The sequence below is a fragment of the Natator depressus genome, chromosome 1 (genome assembly GCF_965152275.1).
Source record: "Natator depressus isolate rNatDep1 chromosome 1, rNatDep2.hap1, whole genome shotgun sequence".
Lineage (NCBI taxonomy): Eukaryota > Metazoa > Chordata > Testudines > Cheloniidae > Natator > Natator depressus.
In genome coordinates, this window is record NC_134234.1 from 119810481 (window position 1) to 119834044 (window position 23564).

General features: G+C 40.1%; 1 protein-coding gene across 1 annotated transcript in view; it reads right to left on the minus strand.

Annotated features, from left to right (window-relative positions):
- Nucleotides 1–23215, minus strand: part of GABRB3 (gamma-aminobutyric acid type A receptor subunit beta3) — a 155133-nt gene extending 131918 nt beyond the window's left edge. Inside the window, exons 1-3 of the mRNA XM_074965470.1 lie at nt 23082–23215; nt 22333–22424; nt 22074–22141 (exon numbers count right to left, since the gene is read on the minus strand). Coding sequence (XP_074821571.1) covers nt 22074–22141; nt 22333–22424; nt 23082–23161 — 240 coding nt within the window. The 5' untranslated portion in view covers nt 23162–23215. The remainder of the gene's footprint in view (nt 1–22073; nt 22142–22332; nt 22425–23081) is intronic.
- Between the last annotated feature and the right edge of the window lie 349 nt (nt 23216–23564).

Sequence of the window (23564 nt, forward strand, 5' to 3'; positions counted from 1 at the left end):
TATTCCTATGTGAACTAATCGCATGATTAACTTGTTTATGTAGCACTGATTCTGAGAGGTGCTAAGCATCTTTAATTCTAGTCAACTTAAATAGGTTCTGGTCTACAAGTACACTACCAGTATTGCCTGAAAATTTCAGAGATTCATGCACAAAGGAAGAAAATACAGCATCTGTCAAACAAAGCAGCCAGAACAGAAATCTTGGCTCAGTAGAGGTGAATGGCTGATGCTCTAACTCACTATGCAACCAAATGCCCTATTTTTAATAATGAAGTACTTTGGCCCAAATTTTGCTTTGTTACACTGGTGTGAATCTGGAATAACAGATTTCTACCAATGTAGCATACCAGAATGTAGTCCAGCATTTTCAAAACTCTCATGTAAAGAAACAATATACTGCTTCCTCAGTGTGAAGTTCTCCAAGGAAACAGTTTCTAATACATAGCATAGGGAAATTGGGATATGAGGGCCAGATTCTGAGCTGATATAAAGCATCAGAGTATCATTGACTTCAAAGCAGAAATGCTGATTTATACCAGCTGAGGATATGTCTCTGCATGTTCTCCAGAAGATGTGGAGATGCACATTCAGGGGTCATGGGAGGATTTCATGGACCTGTGAAGTTAAAGGGCTCCAGTTGTATGAAAAAGAGGGATGTAAACTTGGAGGGATGTCCCATGAAAACCTTTTCCAGCAAAAGGGAACTTGGCAGCTGGAATATAAAGAGGCTTGAGGTGCTCTTGCAGGAAGGTTTGATGTCTTATTATTGGGCTATTGCTTCCTTTGGTAGGAGTGGTGGGAGAAAATCAGCATTTGGAGGGTCAGGGTGCTTGTCTGGGTTGGGGGCTTGCAGGTGCAATTAGGATATATAGACAAGTATTTTCATCCTCACTACAGTTTACTTAGTTCACGTAAAATTAATTATCTGCAGTGTTTTAAGTGTAAAAAAAAGTGTTTAAGGAACTTTTATGACAAAAGTAATTTAACAATATAATTTAAACAGATGCTTCACTCTATATTTTAGAATAATTATTGAATCCTGCTTGCTTCTATATTAGCAGCCTTTCTGATAAGATGCTAGCATTTTTTTTTCAATTTTTCCATGCATGGATGTGCCTGGTACAATTTAGTACAATTGGTACTAATAGAGTTAAACCAATATATAGGTGTCTGTACTGGTTCAGCTTTTTTAGCCCCAACTTTGTGGGAGTATGCTGAAATGTAAGCTGTTGTTTCCACATATCTTCAGAGAACAAGCATTATAGACAAGTAATGTTTCATTCTCTCAAGTTTGCTGGTACAATAGTGCCACAGACAGATTAAAATATTCCAGGGAGGGCCCTTGAAAACATTGGTGACAGAAATATACATGTAATAAACTGATTTCAAACAGGAATCCGCCAAAGCATGCATACAAAGACAAAGTACTATAGGCCAGATCATGGCTGGTCCTACGTGAGCATGCAGGGGGTAAAAGAGGCCACAAGACACCTTCCCCTGCCTTACGATCTGGCTGGGGAATAGAGTCATTGCGCCCTGTTGGTAGTTTGGTGATGCGAACCTCTCCAAAAGGGGCAATGGCATGTAGGATAAAGGCAAGGCTACAGCCTTACCACCTATTAGCAGAACTGGCTGGAGCTAGCACCACCCCTTCAGAGTCGTGGTGCTGCCACTGACACATACTCTCTGATGCATGAGTCATTCATAAATTCCTCTTGTGGCACCCACTGCAACACAGCTATCCTGCTGTGTCTTGAAGGTACCAGTTTGACTTACATGTAAATTGATAACAAGAAAAACAATTGAGGTCCAAAATGCCTGAACCAAAACAAGGGACTCACCCAAAAATAGAATGTGGATGGAGAAATTGGGCTGCTTCTACTGCAAAATGTAAGTGTCACCTGTATTTGTGAGACAAAGCTGAATGCAACCAGTAGTCCTGGTTACAAACTGAGAGAGAGCCACATGGATGCCTGGTAAAGCTCCTGAATGGGAATGGATCTGAGGCCAGCACCTACTGCACACTTGTTTCTGACTGAATGTGTTTCAGAGTAACCTCAGAGTTTTAGGTCTGCTCAGGACTATTCTTGAAAGAGACAATCAGACAGCCATGTATACATGGTCTCTGACATAGATTTACTTATCTATCTAAAGAATTTATAGGACACAAATCATTAATATCTAGATTCCAAAAATAACTGTACTAATCAAAACCAACAAGGAGTCTGGTGGCACCTTAAAGACTAACAGATTTATTTGGGCATAAGCTTTTGTGGGTAAAACACCACTTCTTCAGATGCATGCGACTCCATGCATCTGAAGAAGTGGTGTTTTACCCACGAAAGCTTATGCCCAAATACATCTGTTAGTCTTTACAGTGCCACCAGACTCCTTGTTGTTTTTGTGGACACAGACTAACACAGCTACCGCCTGTTCTAATCAATTATACCTGACATATAGATATGTTATCTCTATTTCTATCTGGACATATATATTACAAATCATATATTCTGTTTAAAAAAACCTAGTTAATAGATGGTTAAAGATTCACTGCTAAGCGCTTCAGTATCAGGAAATGATTATCTACCAGACTCAGCAAGGCTGTTAAGCAGGTGAGTAATTCCATTTTGATTCAGCAGAGCACTTAAGTATGTACTTAAAATGAAGCACCTACTTAAATGCTTACCTGAATCCAGGCTAAAAAAAATACTCCATTACTTTATAGTAACCGTGGTTCTTTGAGATATGTTCTCTATATGGATTCCACTGTTGATATAAGGTTTCAGAGTACCATGTCAAAGTTCCTTCCCCACTCTGAAATCTAGGGTACAGATGTGGGGACCTGCATGAAAACCTCCTAAGCTTACTTTTACCAGCTTAGGTTAAAACTTCCCCAAGGTACAAACTATTTTACCTTTTGCCCTTGGACTTTCGCTGCCACCACCAAACGTCTAACACTGGTTACTGGGAACGAGTCCGTTTGGAAATGTCTTTCCCCCCAAAATCCTCCCAAATCTTACACCCCTTTCCTGGGGAAGGTTTGATAAAAATTCTCACCAATTTGCATAGGTGACCACAGACCCAAAGCCTTGGATCTTAAGAACAATGAAAAAGCATTCAGTTTCTTAAAAGAAAAATTTTAATAGAAGAAAAAGTAAAAAGAATCACCTCTGTAAAATCAGGATGGTAAATACCTTACAGGGTAATTAGATTCAAAACATAGAGAATCCCTCTAGGCAAAACCTTAAGTTACAAAAAGACACAAAAACAGGAATATCCATTCCATTCAGCACAGCTTATTTTCTCAGCCATTCAAAGAAATCAGAATCTAACACATATCTAGCTAGTTTACTTACTAAGTTCTAAGACTTCATTCCTGTTCTGTCCCCGGCAAAGTGGGTGAGGGGTGAGATATCCCCTCACCCACTTTGTCATAGACAGGGAGAGAGAGAGTTTTGTTTCTCCCTCCCCCCAGCTCATGACATTGTATTCTTTTGCCCAGCTTTATCCTTTGGGGCTGCATCTGCACCCCAGATGTCCTTGTCCCCTCACCCCATCTGAGGGTATAAAGGGTAGAGTGGGCCTACCCATCCCTCAGTTTACACAACCTGGCTGGGGAAAAGAGAACCTCAGAAGGAGGAGGACTTGGTAGTAGTGGGAAAGGATAACAGGCCACAGAATCCATGTGGACAACACATACAGAAGAACCACAATAAATAGGGTAATTGTTCTTTCTGCTTCGAATGATGATCCACATCGCTTGCACTCTTAGTGACTGATGAGCAGTTATCAGTTTGCTTAGTTAGCATGGGGACCACATACCCTGAGTTTGAAGGTGATCTATATGGGCTTTCCACCCTGAATGGAGGTAACTGTCACTGGAGTATTGATAGGTAGATGTGCAGAGAAGGGGACACTGTTGAGAGCCGAGAACCAGTCTTGAGGATCTAATTGTAAGGATGGGTGGGATTAGAATCTGGGTCTGCAGAGCCTGGGATGGCTGACATTCCCACATCACCATGGGGAGGGCATGCAGAGCCACATCCAAAGAGCACTGTGGTGAAATTAAGTGTCACAGCAAGTACTGGCCAAAGGGTCTAGACTGACAGCACCTTGCAGCCTTCTGAGTGGCCAAGCACACTTTTTAACCCTGGAGGGCAACCACATAGAATTCTGGCCTACTGTGACTCCAGACTGCACCTTGCTTCTGATCTCCAGTCTCCGACCCTAGCCTGACTCTGACCCTGACTCTTGCCTCCTGATCCCAGCCTGGTTCTACCTCTTATCTCCAGTCTCTGAACTCAGCCTGCCTCTGACTCTTGCTTATTTATCCTGACACAAGTGATTACTCTGATCCCTACTGCCTCCGTGTCCATGCTTGACTTGTGGACACCAGCCCAGCTGTGACTGTTCGGCCAGACTGCCTACACCCTGGTCTCTTACACTAATGAGGGAATTAGGGAGGCCAGAGTGACCACCCTGAACTTGAAATGATAGATGAATTTGAGACATCAGAGGTCCAGAATGAGACATCAACCCCCTTTCTTCTTTGGGATGACAGAGCAATGGAAATAACCCCATCCCAACCCCCATACTGTAAGTGCATCTCCTGCACTGCTCCCAGTTGTGGAAGGGAGTCCTTTTCTTGCTTGACCAGTATCTTGTGGAAAGGATCTCTGAAATGGGAGGGGGGAAGGAGAGCATAGGGTACAAAGTGACTGAAATTGGACAGGAGGACTGTCAGGAGACCCTCTTGTGCATGGTGATCTGAGTCCAGACTTTCCAAAAGTAAGAAGAGGTGGTTGCCAAAGTGGAGGAAAGAGTCCTTGAGAGATGCCGTAAGACTCTGAGGTCGACATCTGAGGCTGATAGTAAGACTAGCAGAGGAGTGCTGCCTGAAGGAGCTCTGGGGACTTGCTTTCTTTCTCTTGTGGCTGGGATGTACAGACCCAGGGAACGCTGGGTAGTCCTGATGCTCTTTAATGAATTAAGGGCCTCATCATTCTTTGAATTACGAAGTTCATTGTCCTTGAAGGCAGGTCCTTGACTGTGACTTGAATCCCCCTTGGAATCCCTGATACTTGGAGCCAGGAGGCTCTCCTCATTGCCATGAAGCCATGAAGCACAGCCCCTGCCACTCCACACCTGCTTGAGGTTACTACATCCATGTTAGAAAGTGGGAGTGGGTGGCCCTGTCACTTTTAATAGTGGGGAGGGGGCATGACCCCTCTGCCCCCCCCTGATTACAGCACCCTTGTGTCCCAGTATAAATAACTATATTTTATGAAACATACTTGTTAATTAGTAAAGCTGACTGAATTTTCAAAGAGAACATTTTTTTTCTTTTTGCAGGAGCATATTGATTTCAATGAAATTTCATTTAGAAAAAAATCAATACCGTGTTTCAATAACATTGAAGTGTTCCATTTTGGCATTTTTGGAATGAAATGTTTCAATTTTTTTTTTCAGGACTTTGGCTTAGCAGTCCAGACTCAAGATGTTTTCAGAAAAGGAAAAAATACTCCAAGACAAGCTGTTTGCAGTGTTGTAGCCAGGATGGTCCCCAGGATATTAGAGAGACAAGTTGGATGAGAGAATATATTTTATTGGACCAACTTCATTATAGATAATAAAAGATATCCCCTCACCCACTTTGTCTCTCTAGTATCCTGGGACCAACAACTACAACAATACGGCAAACAACAATGAAAGGTATTTAATTTTGCCATCTGAAATGGAAACTCCAAATATGTTGATCAGCTCTGCAGAAGGACTTCAGAAAAAAAGAACTGTCCCTGCACCTCTCATACTCTGGAAGGCACTACCTCAAACAAGAAATCATCATGTACTCCCACACACCAGAAGGACAAAAAAATCAGGAATTCTACCTGGAGACCATGTGAGAAACCCAAAATGACTATCAAAGAAGTTGGCCCAATAAAAGATATTACCTCACCCATCTTGTCTGTCCCAGAGAAGCTGACATTTAAATTCTGAGGCCCACAACGCTTTGGGCAGAAAGCCTTTGGGGCATTTGAATGACATCTAACCTCACACAACTAATTGGGCTGAGTTAGTGGGGACGTTGAGTACAAATGAATGTTATATCAAACTTTTGCATTAAAAAGGCTAATATTTGACTTACTAGTCTAAAACTTTGACGTATCCATGCCAGAAAAACCATGACCATTTCCACTTCTGCACATGTACGTGTGCATGCTGTATCGGTTGAGAATGCAGGTGACACTACACAGAAAGTATGCACACAAAAGTGGAAGCCACATTAAAAGTCAGTTTCTACAGATGTTGTCCCACAGCCAAACACACACACACACTCCCCTCCTGGCAGTAACTTCTTTGAACTGTAAAGTGTTTAATAATTTCTTTGGGATATACACTAACACTGAATGACACCAAAACCCTAGAGATTAGTGAATAATAAATAAATCAGTTTTTTTTCTCCCTTTGTCAGTGACTCATGTCCTAGTTTATTTATTCCTGTGATATGAAGCCAAGGAAAAATTGTGTTGGCCCTGTTGGTATAACAGAAATTAAACTAACCAATATATTTGTTAGAGTCTACGTTTGTTTTAATAATATAAAGTTTTGAAAATTTATTTACTGGATCAATCCTCAGGTGCACAGAATTTACGCTCAGCACAGCTGAGGGGGACAGTGGCTCTAAGCTAATTATCAGCTCCTTTGATCCTGGGCTGAGCAGGGATTGAAATGACTCTAGGAATAACTTGGAGCAGCCTATGGGCTGCCCACGAGTGGGACTGATGTGACAGGTGAGGATCAGGCAGATCACCATGCACTCTGCCCCTGTCCCAACATAGGCCTGACACGTTCCTCCTTACACAGGGTATGTCTATATTGCAGAGAGGAGTGAGCCTTCCCGCCCAAGTAGACAGGCTCATGCTAGAGGGGCTCAAGCTATCCCTCTATAAATAGCACTGTGGATGTTGAGGTGATGGCTGAAGCTTAGCTATCAAGCATGCCCGATCACCTACACTTTAGAGCCCGAGCTCCAGCCCAAGGCATATGGCTGTTTTAGTGGCTATTTTTAGTGCTAGCTCAAGCCTATTTTAGAATTTTGCTGATGTCAGAATCCATAAGAATGGTGTCTCCCAGTAGCCTTCAAATGGATAGTTTTAGTTCATTTCAGCTCAGGAAATATCTGAAAAAAACAAGAGGCTTTTTAAAAATAAATGAGACTCTAAAAATATGTTTTCAAAATTTAATCTTGTAATTAAATAATCTTGGCACTTGGGATGCTGCACAATAAGTATATATATATATTGGATTGTGAGCCAAATTCTGTTCTCATGGCTTCAATGTAAGTGATAGCATAAATTTACATACAGAGTTAATTTCTCTTCAGATTTTTCCCCTCCAAAAGGAAGGAAAAAATATTCCTCAAAATATTCCTTCAATTTTTTCAGCAAATCATGCAAATAGGTTTTTGTGAGGGGATTTTTATTGAATACTCTTGATCTGATAGGGGCAATGGTCCCTTCTGAATAACTGCCTTCCTAGCACTATGTTTTTGAAGAAGGGAGAACATGTCCAGTTAAGCAATCATAACCAAACAAAAACCTCCATGCAACTTAATCACTTTACAGTGCTGTATAAATTGCAAATAAGAAAAACTGCTTTATTCTGTAATTCAATATTAGAAAATATTCAACATTTATTGGTGCCAACCAAAAAAAAGCTCATGGAAATATAAACTATATATATATATATATATATTGTGCAGCATCCCAAGTGTTCTAAATGTAACGTGGCTCTGGGTGGTAAAGCCTATTTGTCATAGAATCCTAGAATATCAGGGTTGGAAGGGACCTCAGGAGGTCATCTAGTCCAACCCCCTGCTCAAAGCAGGACCAATCCCCAACAATATTTATCCTTGATTGTAATTTTTAATATTTGTACAAGTGCCTGGGATTTAACCACCAAGGTGCTTTTTTACAAGTCTCAATAAATAAATCAAAAAGATGCAGCTTGACACAATTATTAAAAAATAAGTACTTTTTGCTTTATGAAAAATTAGCAAGTTAGTCATGACAGCCATGAGACATTGATATGAAAAGGAGACATAGACAATTAATAGAAGCCAAAGGCTGAGCACTGAGCCATGGAAGCCAACCATAAGGAAGTACATCTTGAAGATGATGAAAAAAAGACCAAGTGGCAATGGGTTGGTCATGTTGCAAGAAGTGATGACAAGCAAAGTTCTCTTCGCATGAAAAGGAGCGTAGTGAACAATAGACAGAAAGGGATACCAGAGAAAATCTTAGCAGAAGCTAGGACCAATGTTCCTTCTAATTTTTGACAGGCCATGTGCGCAAAAAATTTCTTCTGTGCAAATTTTTGACAGGCTGTGTGCACAAAAAATTTCTTTTGTGCAAATTGTTGTGCTTCTGTGCAAATTTTTGTGCATGCAGTGTTTCACCATGTGCGCGGGGTCATCTCTGTGCGCACACACAGCTTAGAGGGACCAGTGGCTAGGACAAAATATTGTAATGATAGATGCAATTCAATGTCAGACTGAAAGTAACCCAGACACATTTTTCCTTTGATTGCCTTCATCAGCATCACATCTCATCCATTGTTCACACCTATTATTTCATTATGTATAAAGATTTCACTCATCTTTGAAAGATAAACAATTTCATTTTATGTTCTCTAGAAGCAATTAGCTATATCCATCTTCTAAATTTTCAACACTGTTACTGTATTATTGCTATGTTTTAATTAATTCCCCAGATGTGATTGTCCGTTAACTATATTATTTACCATATCATTTTATTTCAGGTCCTCTTTGGTTATATTATTGCAAAGGAGGTCATAGTAACCCAACAATGCTTGTTCAGAAACATGGAATTCAATGACACATAATACAATACAGAAGATGCTTTTAAAATTCTCTCTGTGATCAACTAGTAGTTTCCATTAATACAGTCTTGCAAAAAAAAAAATTAGGACTTTCCTGTTAACACTTTATGCATGAAAAAGTTGTAGATCTCAGAATAACAAGCTAATTTGGTGTCCACAAACAGAAGCCTGCATTTCTGCTTAGTTTAAGTCATCAATGCTTTTTCTGTCTTCTCCACAACTACCATCAGAAGAGTACATTTAATTAATTTATTTCTTTTAGATGGCCCTGTCACAGGGCACACTCCCTCATCCTGGATTTCTCTTTGCAAGCAGTCCTCACCCACTCTTACATAGGTTCACAACAGTGTATTTTATTTACATCATATTTTGCAGTTTCATGTCCCACCTCCATAGCTTTTCCCAAGCTTCATCTTGCAACTTAGGCACAGGGGGAGGTGAGATGTCTCATCTCTCTGAGATCCTGACCTTCTTTTGCCCTTCCTTCCAACCCACTTCTTTCTTTCTTTTCTTTCGTTTTGTTTTTTAGTAATGAAGCAGATTTGAGTGAAAAGTCTATAGTTGCCACCAACTATAACTCCTAAATACTTAACAGTTTATATTGTCTCGCTCTGCCCTGTGTCTTTCATATAATCGAACATTTCTAATAACACCTGATTTCCCTGAAACTGTTGTTACCCTAAGACATTTGAATTCCTCGGAAAGCTTTTCCCTTTCTTTACAAAAGTCCTTACATACCAATAAAAGATAATCAAATGTTTCTTACACTTTACAGAGTGCACAGTCCACCTTTGTGTCTATTTATTCTAAAAAAGATTTTTGTTTAAGCCATAGTGGCCAGTTAGTACTCTAAACAAAATCACTTCCTTTATTTCCTTTTTAGGCCCTGAAGTATGTTACTATCCCTCAACTCTAGGGCACAATTTTAAAAAAATATATATTTTCCTCTTTTTTTCATTAATCCAAAGTTTTTGCCTTTCCTCTTTTAGCTTTCTGTACTAGGCTTTTAAATTCCTGTTTACTCAAGGGTGAATTTATGTGTCAATCCCTTCTTTTCTTAACGCATTTTTAGCTGCTTTGTTTACCATTTCATTCCATTATCCCAATATGTACTGAGATCCAAGCTAATGCATCATGTATCTCCATCTGTACTATTAGAAATATAATTTCATTGATTAAATCACTTCCACATACTGAGATAACCTTTTTCATTGCCATAAAAGGTGAGACTGAGTCCAAAAAAAAAAAAAGACCTCCCCTGTTGAACATACAACCAAGATCCCATTTAATACTAGCATTATGCTACTAGTTTGGCTGTCATGACAGCTACAAAATCACATTATGTTGGATGTACTAATTCTAAGTTTTGGTATATAATATGCTGCCCCTGTTCTTCCTGATTATTTTTTTCACCCAACTGTATATATTTGACAAAATTGTCTCAATTTTTCATCTATATACTTTATTTTTAATACCAACTGTCTCTTTTTACACTTCAGTTTATAAGATAAATCTAAATCCACAGTTGGACACTGCAAATTGGACAAATTGCAGCAAGGGAGGTTTAGGTTGGAAATTAGGAAAAACTTCCTAACTGTCAGAGTGGTTAAGCACTAGAATAAACTGCCTAGGGAGGTGGTGGAATCTCCATCACTGGGGATTTTTAAGAGCAGGTTGGACAAACACCTGTCAGGGATGGTCTCGATAATACTTAGTCCTGCCTTGAGTGCAGGCGACTGGACTAGATGATCTCTCGAGGTCCCTTCCAGTTCTATGATTCTATGAGACTTTCCATCCATCACTAAATTTCCACAGCAAAGTTTTGGCTTTGTTTAGCTCTTCCTAGTCTTTCAACTTCTGCATCCACACTTTAACTCAAACGGGATGTGGAGTGCTAACATCATGTGCTACATAGTTTGCTTATCAAATTCCCAAGAGTCCTCATATATTTGTCTAGTACTTTCAACATTCCAATTTCCATTACCTTGGGCCCATAAAGTTAGGTACAATAGTTTCATTCATAATGTAACTGGCATTTCACGAGAAGTTCGCTGTAGTGCATATAGGTGTTGTAATATATATCACACACACACACATTTCATAGTGCCTGGGCTTGTATGAAATCTAATGTTTTAGGATGCTGTCCCAAAAGCTTGCAGCCATAGCCAATAACTAATCTGATTAAGGTTTTGTATACCATCTGCAATGTATTCTTATCTCCCGCCCCCCTCCAGCAGTCCCAGCAAGATTTTTGTGCAGGTTAATCCTTCCCGTACATTACCTTTGCCACAGTCTATATGACCTTTCCAAAGTAATTTAACATCAGATATTTTATTCTGGTGGAAAACTGCACCTTGAGTTTCACCATAACTCATAAATCAGAAAGTTTCTGCTAAAACTTCTGTTCTGTCATTATCAGAACTTCTAACTATTTTGTCAGTCCCTTTTAGACCTTGGATGTGATTACTCTTGGTCTAAATTCCCGTCATTCTTCTAATTTGCCTGTATATTTCAGATGTCTTCGTATCTTTGTTTATCCACTCACAGTTCTTCCTCCAACTCTTTTTGATTTTTTTTAAATTCTTTGTGTTATTGCCTTATTACTTCTGTACTTCATTAGATCTTCATTATTTATTGTATTTTTTGCTTTTGTACAGACTTTGTTCCTTTCTTTAACTGCTATTTTGCACTCCTCATTCCACCATGAAAATGAGTTTTCAGTTTTGAGATACTTCAATATCTTAGATATGGCTATAGTGGCTGGTGCAATTAATCCCTTTATTACATTGTCATTGGAATTACCTATGTCATCACTCACACAAGGATCATTCATAAATTCAATACATTTTTTGTAGCAGTACATATCCCAATTAGTTTTCTTATAATTCCATGTGGGTAATTTTCATAAGGCTATATTTGGTCAGACTGGAGGTCCATCTAGCTCAGTATCCTGTCTTCTGACAATGGCCAATGCCAGGTGCCCCAGAGGGAATGAACAGAACAGGTAATCATCAATCATTTCAACTTTATTTTTCAGGGCAATGTAATAAGTATAGGGAAATGATCACTCCCCATTCCTTCTTCTTTATATATTTCCCATCTGTATCTACATACAATGTCTCCCATTATAGTTCCCAGGACAACGCTAGAGAAACTACCATTTGCTGCATTAAATCTAGTTGGGATTCCATCATTTAAAACTACTAGATTTTTTTTTAAATGAACTTTTCTAAGCTTGCACCATTTTTATCAGTTGTCTTACTTCCCCACAATTTATTATGACTATTTAAGTCACCACATATAATATATGGTCTTTTAGCATTCCTCATTATTTCTTGTAATTCTGAGTTTTCTAATTTCCCACAGCTTATAGATATTATAAATCCTTAAAGGAATATTTCTCTTCTGCACTGGGATCTCATGAGTGTTATACTCCTGACTTACTTCTTCATTCTCTACTGCTATTTACTTTAATCTTTCCCTAATGAAAGTAGAAATGCCTCCTCCTCTTGCTAGTTTTTGGTCTTGACTAGAGGCAGTATACCCTGGGATTTTAAAATCAAGCTTTTTAACCAGCCATGTTTCCTGGATACATATGATATCTGGTTTAGTTTTCATTTCCAGGATATTTTCTTTTAGCTCTTGACCATCTGCTATTAAACTGTACACATTCCAACAAAAGATTGTGATCCCCATACTAGTTATGTGTCACTATTAGCCTCTTTCAAAAATCACATAAGTACAGTCCATTGACAGATTGATAACAGACAAGTATTTTTCTGCTGCCCTTCCTATAACTTTCATTTTTTCTGATTTTTCCCTGTTTGTTATCTGCAATTTATCACTTCTATCATAAATGCAATAAACCCTTCTTTTTTCACTATCAGTATATCATCGCCTATTCAGTCTCTGGTGTTTATCATATTCTTTCCTGTGTTCTGCAGTCCCCTTTTCCTGTGCTGATTTTCTCTTCCTTCTCTGCCTGATATTTTGAGAGTCTTCTTATAGCTATTGCATAAGATATCTTAACAATTTTGTCTTTTGTATCTCTTTAGCTTGTCTTGCTGCAATACACCCTCAATACGTTGGATTGTGATATCCATCACAGTTACTACACTTGATCGCCATCCTTTCTATATAATTTTCTTAGGCATGCTCTTCCCCACATTTACTGCATCTCATTTTCCCTTTACAAACATTTGCTGCATGTGTGTACCATTGGCACTTTTAACACCTTAGGGAGGGAGAGCCCTCCTTTCCCTCCCTGTCTCCCATTTAACAGAGCTCAGCTGAGGCGCTGAATCTCTTGTTAACTGGTTAATCACCCAGTCTTAATCAATTATCTCCCAATTTGGCCCATGCAGGAACACTTACAAAGTGCACAGAGTGGTGAGCCAGCCCTAGGCTACTCTGACTCTGTCACAGGCCCACTTGAGGAAAATGACTAGAGGAATAAATACAATGAGAAATTTGGTCTCCTACTTCAAAGGCCAGTAAAGGTGGATAGGAGAAAGGGAACAGAGGGTAAAATTACAACTGTCCATTTCATTGAACACAAGAGATTCAATCCCTTTCTTGAGCTATTAAAAAAAAATCCATTCAGGAACTTTTGGAGAGAGATAGTTATAAATGGTTAATCATTTAGACAACTACTTTCTATCTTAAAAGAGTTCTGTTCAGCTAGCATCAATGGTCAAATTAAAAGGAATGGTTCCCTGAGTAGAGCAACAATTTTTCAGTGAAAACATGTGGAAGACAAAGCAGACTGTATGAAGCACATTACTAAAATGACATACTTTTTTTATCTTAAGCTGAAGTTAGAAGAAAACAAGGCAGGATTATAAATGAGCCTTTTAGATGTGACTAATGGAAGGAAAAGGACATCCTCATCAGGGTTTTGGCTAGGTTACTGATGTAGGAAGACTAAATGCAAGAGATCTCATTAGAGGTTGAAAGTGATTTTTTTTAATGTAAAGATAAGGAAAACATCTTGCTAATGGATAAGGAGATTGCATCAAGTAATCCCTTGATTTCCAATTTCAGCATGCAAATCAAAAGGCAAATACTAATACCACACAAATGGGTATGCCAGGAAAAAATGTTAAAGTGTTCGTTTTATAGCCAGCTCCACTGTCTGTTCTCCAGCAACTTTAACTTTTGACGCAAAGCTTTATTCTCAGGTTAATAATACATGAGGTTCCACTGTAAAGGTCAGTTGATCAACTCTCAAATGCATTTTCTAATTTATTGACCATCCCTTTATTATGATGATTTTTTCCTGTTCTTCATTTTAAATGAGCTCATAAAAATCTTGAAGATAGATACTCAACATTTTTAAGTAGCTATCCTGTATCAGGCTGGTCCAACCAGTTTTTTGACAAAGTACAAGGAATGCCATTTCTTTGGAAAAAGAGGATAGAACCAGTAACTGACGTATTTCCTTACAATTCATTTCCTGACCCTAACACATGTCCTTTATTTACCCATATACTTCCACAAATGCCCACCCGCACCATCTCCCACCCCCCCGCCCCACACACACACTTCTCTGGCATGTCCATGCATGACCTCTGAAATCGCATGCACACATACAGCCCCTAGTGCCCAAAGACAGACACCTTCTGCTTCCATTCAGATTCAGCTACTACTCCTCTCCTCTGCAACTCATTGCTCTCTTATGATTTCTCCAGCTCCTGGTTTTTGATTCATCTCTACTTATACTGCATTCCAAGCTACCGGTACTCTGAAAGAAGAGAGGAATGAAAGATTGCAGGTTTGGAGCATGGGAGTTATGAAGAGGAGAAAGTTAGCTCTATGGTATGATTCCCCTTCCCCTCCACCACTTAGAAGGCCTCCATAAGTGAGAAAGAAGCAGGGGAAGACTATGGGTCTGAATCTCCCTCTCCACCAAGGAACAAGTTAATCTAAGTAGTGTGCAGTAAATAACGTAGTGTCCCTGTAATACTGTGAACCTCTGCCATCCTGCCATCTCCATGCTGTCAAGGGGCAATATGAAAGCCAGGTGGCAGGGTAGAAGTAAGTGAGAACCAATATGGATATCCTTTGAGTCCAGAAGATGTCTCAAGACCAGCATGGAAAAAGAATGATCCACAGATTTTGGTGCCTGAACACTCAGACTCTTCCAGCAGGGGAATGAGTCCCAATATCTATTTTGTAAGTCCTGCATACACTTTTCCCATACGAGTAGCTTACAGTCAATGGGACTACTCACACCAGCAAAGCCACTCGTGTTCATAAGTTTCTACAAGACAACATCTACCTATACAGAGCCCTAAGATAAACATCACAGTTATATTATTTATGTACTCTATATTTGTAGGGTATAAAGGAATATATATGTGGCTTTCTAGGGAATGGTGAATCCATGGCACAATGGTAGCCTAAAAAATAAATAAGACTCCTCAGCTAAGAGTTACTACATTGCTGTGGAGGAGGTGGGGGAGAAAAACAGGGGAGTTGAAAGTGCACGCCCAATTCCCATGCAACATAACTCCCTAGCCTGAGTCTAATTCTCTACTCTCAGTGGTAAAAATCTCCTATGCCTGACCCACAAGAGTGTTTCCACTACTGGAGCTTCACTGGTGCTAGAGGAATAGTAGACAAAATGCTAGAATTGCAAAGGCCAGAAGTGAACCTGAGCTAGCTGTATCCCAAATGTGTTACATGTAACTTGTTTAAATTCATAATGATATATGCAAAAAGTCCCATATCCTAGGCCTTACGTTCTTTTGCATCTTCAATTTATTTTCTTACAATGTAAATGAATTAAGTGATAATGCAATAAAAAAGACAATTTAGTACTCCACTAAAGACTTTTCACATACACTAATGAAAATTCAACATTCAGATGAATATAAAGAAAAAAAAGTCATTAACTGCTAAGGAACTGTCAGTTACCCAACATAAATGCAGAGCCCCCAGCACAGCTGTTTCAGTTTCCTTTTCCCCTTCACACAATAATAAATTTGTATTGCAGGTTACATTAACAAAGCAACCTGTAACTGGTTCCTAACTGCTGAGAGAACAAATTATTTTGCTAAAATTATTGGTTCAATCACATTTATAATAATGAGCTATGCATGCTTACACTTACGGTTTTTTCCTGCAATCTATGTAAGTATACAGAAGTGTGAAATTCATTTACAAATATTAAATGAACTCTCCTTTTGAACTGATTCCTCTCCTAGCTATATTTTTTGGACTAGCTGTCATATTTAGATAAAAAAAGGTTTGTTCTGGATAGACTAAAACACCTTCTGTTTATCAAATATTACTAAATCCTTCTCCCCCCAACACTCCAAAACACGCTTCTATTATACTAATATAAACACTAAGGGATTACATGTGACACAGCTGAAATTTAATTTTTTTAGATAATCAAATCCTGATTCAAAATAATATTTGTTGGGAAAAGGAATAGTCTTACTAACTGATCTCATCCTTTGGTGCTACTATTTTCCAAAATTCCTTGGACTCAGTTGTGCTATTCTTCTCAAACTACTGAGTTCTTGTATAATTAGAGACATATACTTCACTGGAACTACTTATTTGAATAAGTTCTCACCATCATGAGTAAGGATCTACATAGTACAAATATCACTCATTCCTGGATATCCCTACTCCTATCATCTAAGGATTAGGAAAAACTGCAAAGTGTAAAGAGTTTGCAACTCTTTATGAATCGTCACCATTTATAGCATTTTACGGACAATTTATCTGTCAGAGTGCTAGCATTTTCAAAGATTGTCAGCTGAAGGAGAGAGAAGTTTAAGGTCCAGCACACAGAAGTACTGCCTTCCATATCCTAAGGGGCCAAAGTCAATGCAGTCCCACTGAAGTCAATGCAGAGACTCCCACTGACTTCAATGGGAGTTGAATCAGATCTAAGGAATGTTTCTGTACATAACTGGGCTCACATTGGCAATACTTACACACATGTTTCCATTGAAACCAATCAGACTATTCCTGTGAGTTTTGAACAACATGAGCAAGGGTTCAATACCTGGGTCCCTACAATTCAGATAATTGACATAATAATGGAAAACTATATTTTAACTCCTTTTGTCCTTATAGCTGCAACATACATACTTTTCAGTTGCCACTTGGCTGATAGCAATCTACTAACCTTTTAAATTAGTGAGAAAGTTGTGAATTCCAATCATATAGATTTTCTCTCTAGCTAAAAGACCTTTATTTTTGTTTATATTAAATAATATTTATCCAATTGTATCATTTACTCTAGCCAACCCAATTTTTCCAACTTAATGTGAATCTTATTACAAGATGCACATTATGCTAGTAATAATTTAATGGCTGATATAAATTTTAAATTGTAAAGAAAGACAATATTTACAAGGGAGCTGCTTATTATGACACAGCATGAGGAAACAGTAGTAGTACATTTAAAAAACATTGTTTATTCACCACCCCCTGAGGTAATGTAGACAATACTTCTCCTTAGAAAATAATAAAGTTAGATGACCTTACAATAGCAACTAACTGTAGTTTATCAGGAGAATTTAAAACTGCTAAGAAAGTCAGTAGGAATTCAGTGAAGTCTGTTTGCTGACTTTCAGTTTTACAATTAAACAAATATAAAAATAATGATTACAGCATTAACATAGAAGAGATTACATCCTTTTTGGAAACAACAAAGTTTTATGGTCTGATTTTATGTAAGACTAATTTCATGAGTACAGTAGTCTCATAAGCAGCAGAATGACTGTATAGCTAACTATGCCTACTGGATTATGTTGATTTTGGTTTAATTTTATTGAAATGAGAGAGGTGGTGGTAAGGATGGCGGTCAGAGGCATGGAGTTCAGTTCAGGAAGAAGAGACAGAAATAATGGGGGCCCAATGCCATTTCCCTCCATTTTCCATGTTAAAAAACCAGGCAGTTAAGTCACGTAGGACTAAAGGATTTTTAAGAGTTGTCAGCAGAATTGCCCTTGAAAGAAGTTCCAAACCCCAATATGTTACAAAGTTAATTAAAACTTAGTATTTGTAATTTACAGTAACTAAAGATTTATAAAAAGAAAAGGAGTACTTGTGGCACCTTAGAGACTAACAAATTTATTTGAGCATAAGCTTTCATGAGCTACAGCTCACTTCATCGGAAGCATTGGATGAAGTGAGCTGTAGCTCACGAAAACTTATGCTCAAATAAATTTGTTAGTCTCTAAGGTGCCACAAGTACTCCTTTTCTTTTTGCGGATACAGACTAACATGGCTGCTACTCTGAAACCTAAAGATTTATATAGGATGATTTTTATGTTGGAATCTGCAGTTTGCTGAAGATTCAGGAAAGAAAACAAATTATCATTTTAGTTTCAAAGAGTTCTCATCATATCACCAAAAGTCCCATTAGTTGTTGCCTACACGGCAGTATAATAATATCACTATAGTAATTTTTTATTTATATGCAGAAAATCCTCTGGTTATTTTATCTTTAATGTACAGATGAATTTTAACAGGCTAACTATATAAAACGTGATAGCAAAAGTTTAAATTAAAGAAATTCATGTCAATGTTATCACATTTTATAAAGAGTAATGCCTGCAAGATTTTTTTAATAGTTAATGAGGTTAAATGTTAAAACTAGTAGTAGCTGTCTGGAATTAAATGAAACAGTATTTGTCAAAGATTAAAATTTGATAGCCAGCATGAAGGTTCAACAGATTGGCTCAGTTCTTCAAACTGTGTCCTATATTTTTGCAAATTACTATCTCAAAAATGATAATTTAGTGAGCAAAATAACCTCTCTTTTCTGTCTCTACCCTCTCAATATAGCTAAGGGTTTATTCCAAACTAGTCCAGAGTCACCTGAAACAGGTAAAGAAAAAATACCTACCTCCACTGTTTGAACCTAGCTGTAAATGAAGACTCTGGTTGTCTTTTTTCCTTCAAAAATTCAAGTTGCAATAAATTATCCACCAACTAGATCTAGAAGAGTTTTCTGCCAATTTTTTCAAAAAGAAATTAACACTGTGCTTGTAGCAAAATATTATTTTTAGAATCACTATGTATTGCTGTTATGAGAATCTTAGCCTGTTAGTATTTTATTATGGAGTTCTGAATAAATAACACCTGTTAACCACGGATGAGTATCGAATAAGTGCTAGGTTGGAGCTTTGTCACATGCCCTATGAACAAAACAGTATAGAAATCAATTCTTTACCTGTTTCCTCTGACCTCTAGAGACTGGGGGAGAGTGGGTAGTAACTTGCTGACCAGCAGAAAATTAGAAAAATATTTATCATCCCAGCTCACCTGTGCAGGCTACTGTGTCAGAAGGGGTGAGCACTCCCACCTTCAACGACCTGTCTTGAGGATTAAGGGTAGAAGTAGGTAGCTTTACCTCAACCCAAGGTCTGATTAGCCTGTGCAGTGGCATAAGGTGAGGGTGATTGGTAATTATTGTCCCTTACAACACTGTGCAGGTGGGTAGGCTAAGTCAGAATTTAGCACCAAGAGTCTTTCATGCCTAAAGAAATACACGTTGCATTCTTTATCTCTCTATGATACTTTATATTTTATGTAGCATTTTACACATACAAAATGCTGTACAAATATTAATTTACTCCATAATGCAGAGTTTCCAAATCATGGAGTGCAGCCAACAGACTAGCCAGAGGGGTGCAGACAGAGCTCTCAATTATTCTCACAAGATTCATTTTCCATTTTATTTTTTTAAAAAAACACCAAGCGTCTAGCTGTTCTTATTGTGGAGAAAACCTTGAAAAATGGCATGTAATTGATGCAGAGCCATCTACTAGAGTTTGTAGAAAGCCTGAAATAATAGCTATGAGGTATGAACTGCCCCACTCATCTCAATGGGTGCAAACTCAGATGCCAATTACACTTTAAATGTGAACATTATTAACTATAACATTGTTCATGTAAGAAGCATGAAAGGGAGGAAGTATACTAAGAAGATCCACACTGGCATTTCTCAAAGTGCAAGGGGATAGGGAAAGGCACACAGGGTTACCCATGAAGGTGTGAAAATGTATAAATCAAGATGTGTAAACCTTCAACACCACATGGTTGGGTTTCTGAGGGTGAGTGATTGATTTCAGTTTCCTGAAAAGGGGAAGGGAAAGAGGTTCAGCTTTCAAAAGTTTGGGGAACCAAAAATGCCATAAATGTAATGAAAAGACCTGTGGAATCAGTTAATATTGCTATCCTGATTTTGTAGATGAGAGAAACTGAGATATTGGGAGGATGATTGACATGCTCAAGACTGTACTGTAAGTGTCAGATTTGGAATTAGGACTCAAAGATTCCTGCCCTCTAGTCCCATGATCATCTATTAGACAATGCTGCCTTTTTAAAGGAACCATGAAATACTTTGCACATTCTTTTGCTTTAATGAATCAGATAGATTCCCCCCCCCCAAATAATAGTTTGAGAGGCTGAAATACAGTACTTGTAGTATAGTGCTGTTTTAGATATTTAAGAATAACTTATATCATGACACAGTTTAGCTCTTCATTAGCTCTTCAAACAGAGTTGATTCTTCTAGAAAGAACAGAAGTTGGGGAGAGGTTTGAAAGCTTTCCAAAAAACCACTCTAACATGTGAGTACTCATTACTTTCTCTAATCCTGGTTTACCACCTGAGATCTGGTTAAAGACTATTATTTTTCCTCCTGTTCAACAAAACTAAAGGTTTAAAAAGGTAAAGCATATAAAAAACCTCCATTATTATTTCTTCCAACTGTAAAATAGTTTTTATATGTTACTTGATCAACTGTTCCTTTGATTTCTCTATTTTTTACTATTTTTTTTTGCCTGAATGTCAGATGGATTGCTCCTGAATCACAGCTGAGCAGCCTAAACCTGTGTGTTTAATAGTGGCAGGGAACATTTTTATGAGGAAAGGGGTTAATGTTATGTTAACTAGTAAAATTACTATTGGTATTTAACATTTATGAGACAGATTTAAATTTAAATAATGTTTTCTATCTTCCAAATGCTTGGATATATGTTGTCACTTCATTTGAAATATTTTAAAAGTTGCCCTTTGATAAATGTAGCATTTTTGGCATATAATCAAAATATTTCAACACTATCTTTACTATAGCTAGAATTGATAACCCTGATAAACATGGCTTTTACATTTATATTTTCATCTGCAATTCAGTGTCTAATCTGCATTTTCCTTTGCTTCCAGCAGCCTCTAAAGCTTTCACATTAAGTAAAAAAATTAAAATCAAATGCATCTTTTAAAGCAAGAGACTGACGTAGGCCCCATTAACAAAAAAAGTTGATCATGATGTTAACAGACAGATTTAAATGAAATTACAGGAAGTAAAATGCAGTTGGTTTACCAGCTATGGACTGACATTTTTAGCAAACAAATGCTATTTTTGTTCCATACTGTTTTCAGTCCATCTGAGCAAGTCAGTAAACACTCTGCAGTAGGGACAGACAACACGAGATGTATACTTTCACCTGCGCATGATTTGGACAGCTTAAAATCCTGTTTCAGGTACCATTTTTAGCACAGTCAGCAACAGAAGAGTTTGGGGAACAGAGAGTCACTTATAGCACCTAGGACAGCTCCTTAGCGTGGAGCTGTATTCATTTCAAGGTGGTTCAGTACGCAACTGTAGCTGCTACCAGGAAACAAAACCAACCCCTTATATCAGAGAATGACTTGCCCTTTGGCACATTTGAGGCATGATAGACGCTGCTGGCCAACGTGTTATAGCTTCCCAAATCAACATGAAGCACGTTCTAGCGGCAAAGATAACGTTTTCCAGGGACATCAAGTTTCCAGCTCGATCCTGCTGTACCTAACGTTCACCTGTGACATATCACCGCCTACAAAAATGCCCCCGGCAGCATCCAGCTCTTAAATGAGTCCTAGAAGAGCTAGCAAACGCTTCCGCCAGGTGGATTGATTTAAGGGCAGCGTCTGGTTACAAGTGCTCAGCTACTCATTGAGCCTTGGTCCACTGGATTGGTCCCTCCAACAGCCAGAGCTAGGAGCTCCTACCACAGCACCAACGAATACACTTCAGTCCCTTCTCTCTGGGGACCAACCACACCCTACACAGCTGCAAAACCAGGAAAAACAAACACAACAACACAACCACCAGCCCCAAGCCGTTTGCATACAGAAGACACCAGCTGGGGACTCACCATGTTGACTTCGGAAACCATGTCGATACTGGCAATGTCTATGTTCATCCCCACGCACACAGGAGGCCCTGGAGAGGAGGAGAAGCCATTAGCTCCTACCCATCACTTCTCACCCACAGAGTTGCTGGCAACACGTTTTGCCCTAACAGGAAACACTTTCCCGTCCACACAGAGACTAGCTGAACTCACACACAGACTCACACACAGAGACACGGGAAAGAGCCAGACACCGCAGCTCCGTCTGAACAGGGCAACTCACCTCCAAAATCCGGCCGGAGGCGAATGTCGTAGCCTTTCAACAATTTATCCACAGTTTCTTTCACGAAGGACATGTTCCCCGGATCGTTCACGCTGTGGGATAGATGGGCAGGGGGGCGGGAGGCGAACGATGGGGGTAAAGAAGATAAAGAGAAAAAGAAGGGGGGGTAGGATTGGGGAGAGAGAGTGGAGATAGGAGAGGAGGAATAGGGGGGTCGGAGAGGGGAGAGCAGAAGAGGGATGGGGGATCGGAAAGGGGAAGAGCAGAGGAGGGATGGGGGATAGAATAGGAGAGGGGAGAGCAGAGGAGGGATGGGGGATCGGAGAGGGGAAAGCAGAGGAGGGATGGGGGATCGGAGAGGGGAAGAGCAGAAGAGGGATGGGGGATCGGAAAGGGGAAGGGCAAAGGAGGGATAGGGGGATCAGAGAGGGTAGAGCACAGGAGGGATGGGGATCGGAGAGGGGAAGAGCAGAGGAGGGATGGGGATCGGAGAGGGGAAGAGAAGAGGAGGGATCCGAGAGGGTAGAGCAGAGGAGGGATGGGGGATCGGAAAGGGGAAGAGCAGAGGCGGGATGGGGGATAGGAGAGGGGAAATGGGGAGAGCAGAGGAGGGGGAGCGCAGAGAGGCGAGCGGGGGGAAGCCGAGGGAAGAGGGGCAGAAAACAGGGGATCAGCTTGTTTTCCTTCCGAAACGCAGCCCTTTAACCCAGCCGCGGCCGCCGGGCGCGCTGGCTCGGAGCAGCCCCTACCTCTGGGCGCAGCAGACCACGGCCACCAGGACGGGAGCGGAGAAGATCCCGAAGATCCTGCCTCCCCCAAAGCCCCACATCCCTCCGCTCCGGGCTCCCTCCCCGCAGCAGCCGCCGCCGCCGCGACCCGAGAGCCGCCCGCTGAGGAAGAGGCGGAGGCGACGGCGACAGTCCCCCACCCCCCACCCCGGCCCCGGCAGCCTCCCGCACGCCGGGCTGCAGAGACCCCGGCGCCGGGCTGTGCCGAGCCCCGGAGGAACCCCCAACCCCCTCCGCCGGAGCCCGGCTGCCTGGCTCCCCCTCCCCGCCTCCCGCCCGCCCCTTCTCCCTCCGCCCGGGGAGGGGAGGGCTCCTCGGTCTGGACGGGCGGGGGGAGCGGGCTGTGCCGGGGCGCGGGGCGAGCGGCGGCTGCCCCGGCTCCTCCCGGCGGGGAGCGAAGCTCTGCGGGGCTGGCTGCGGTGCCACGTGGGGAGCCCGAGAGCC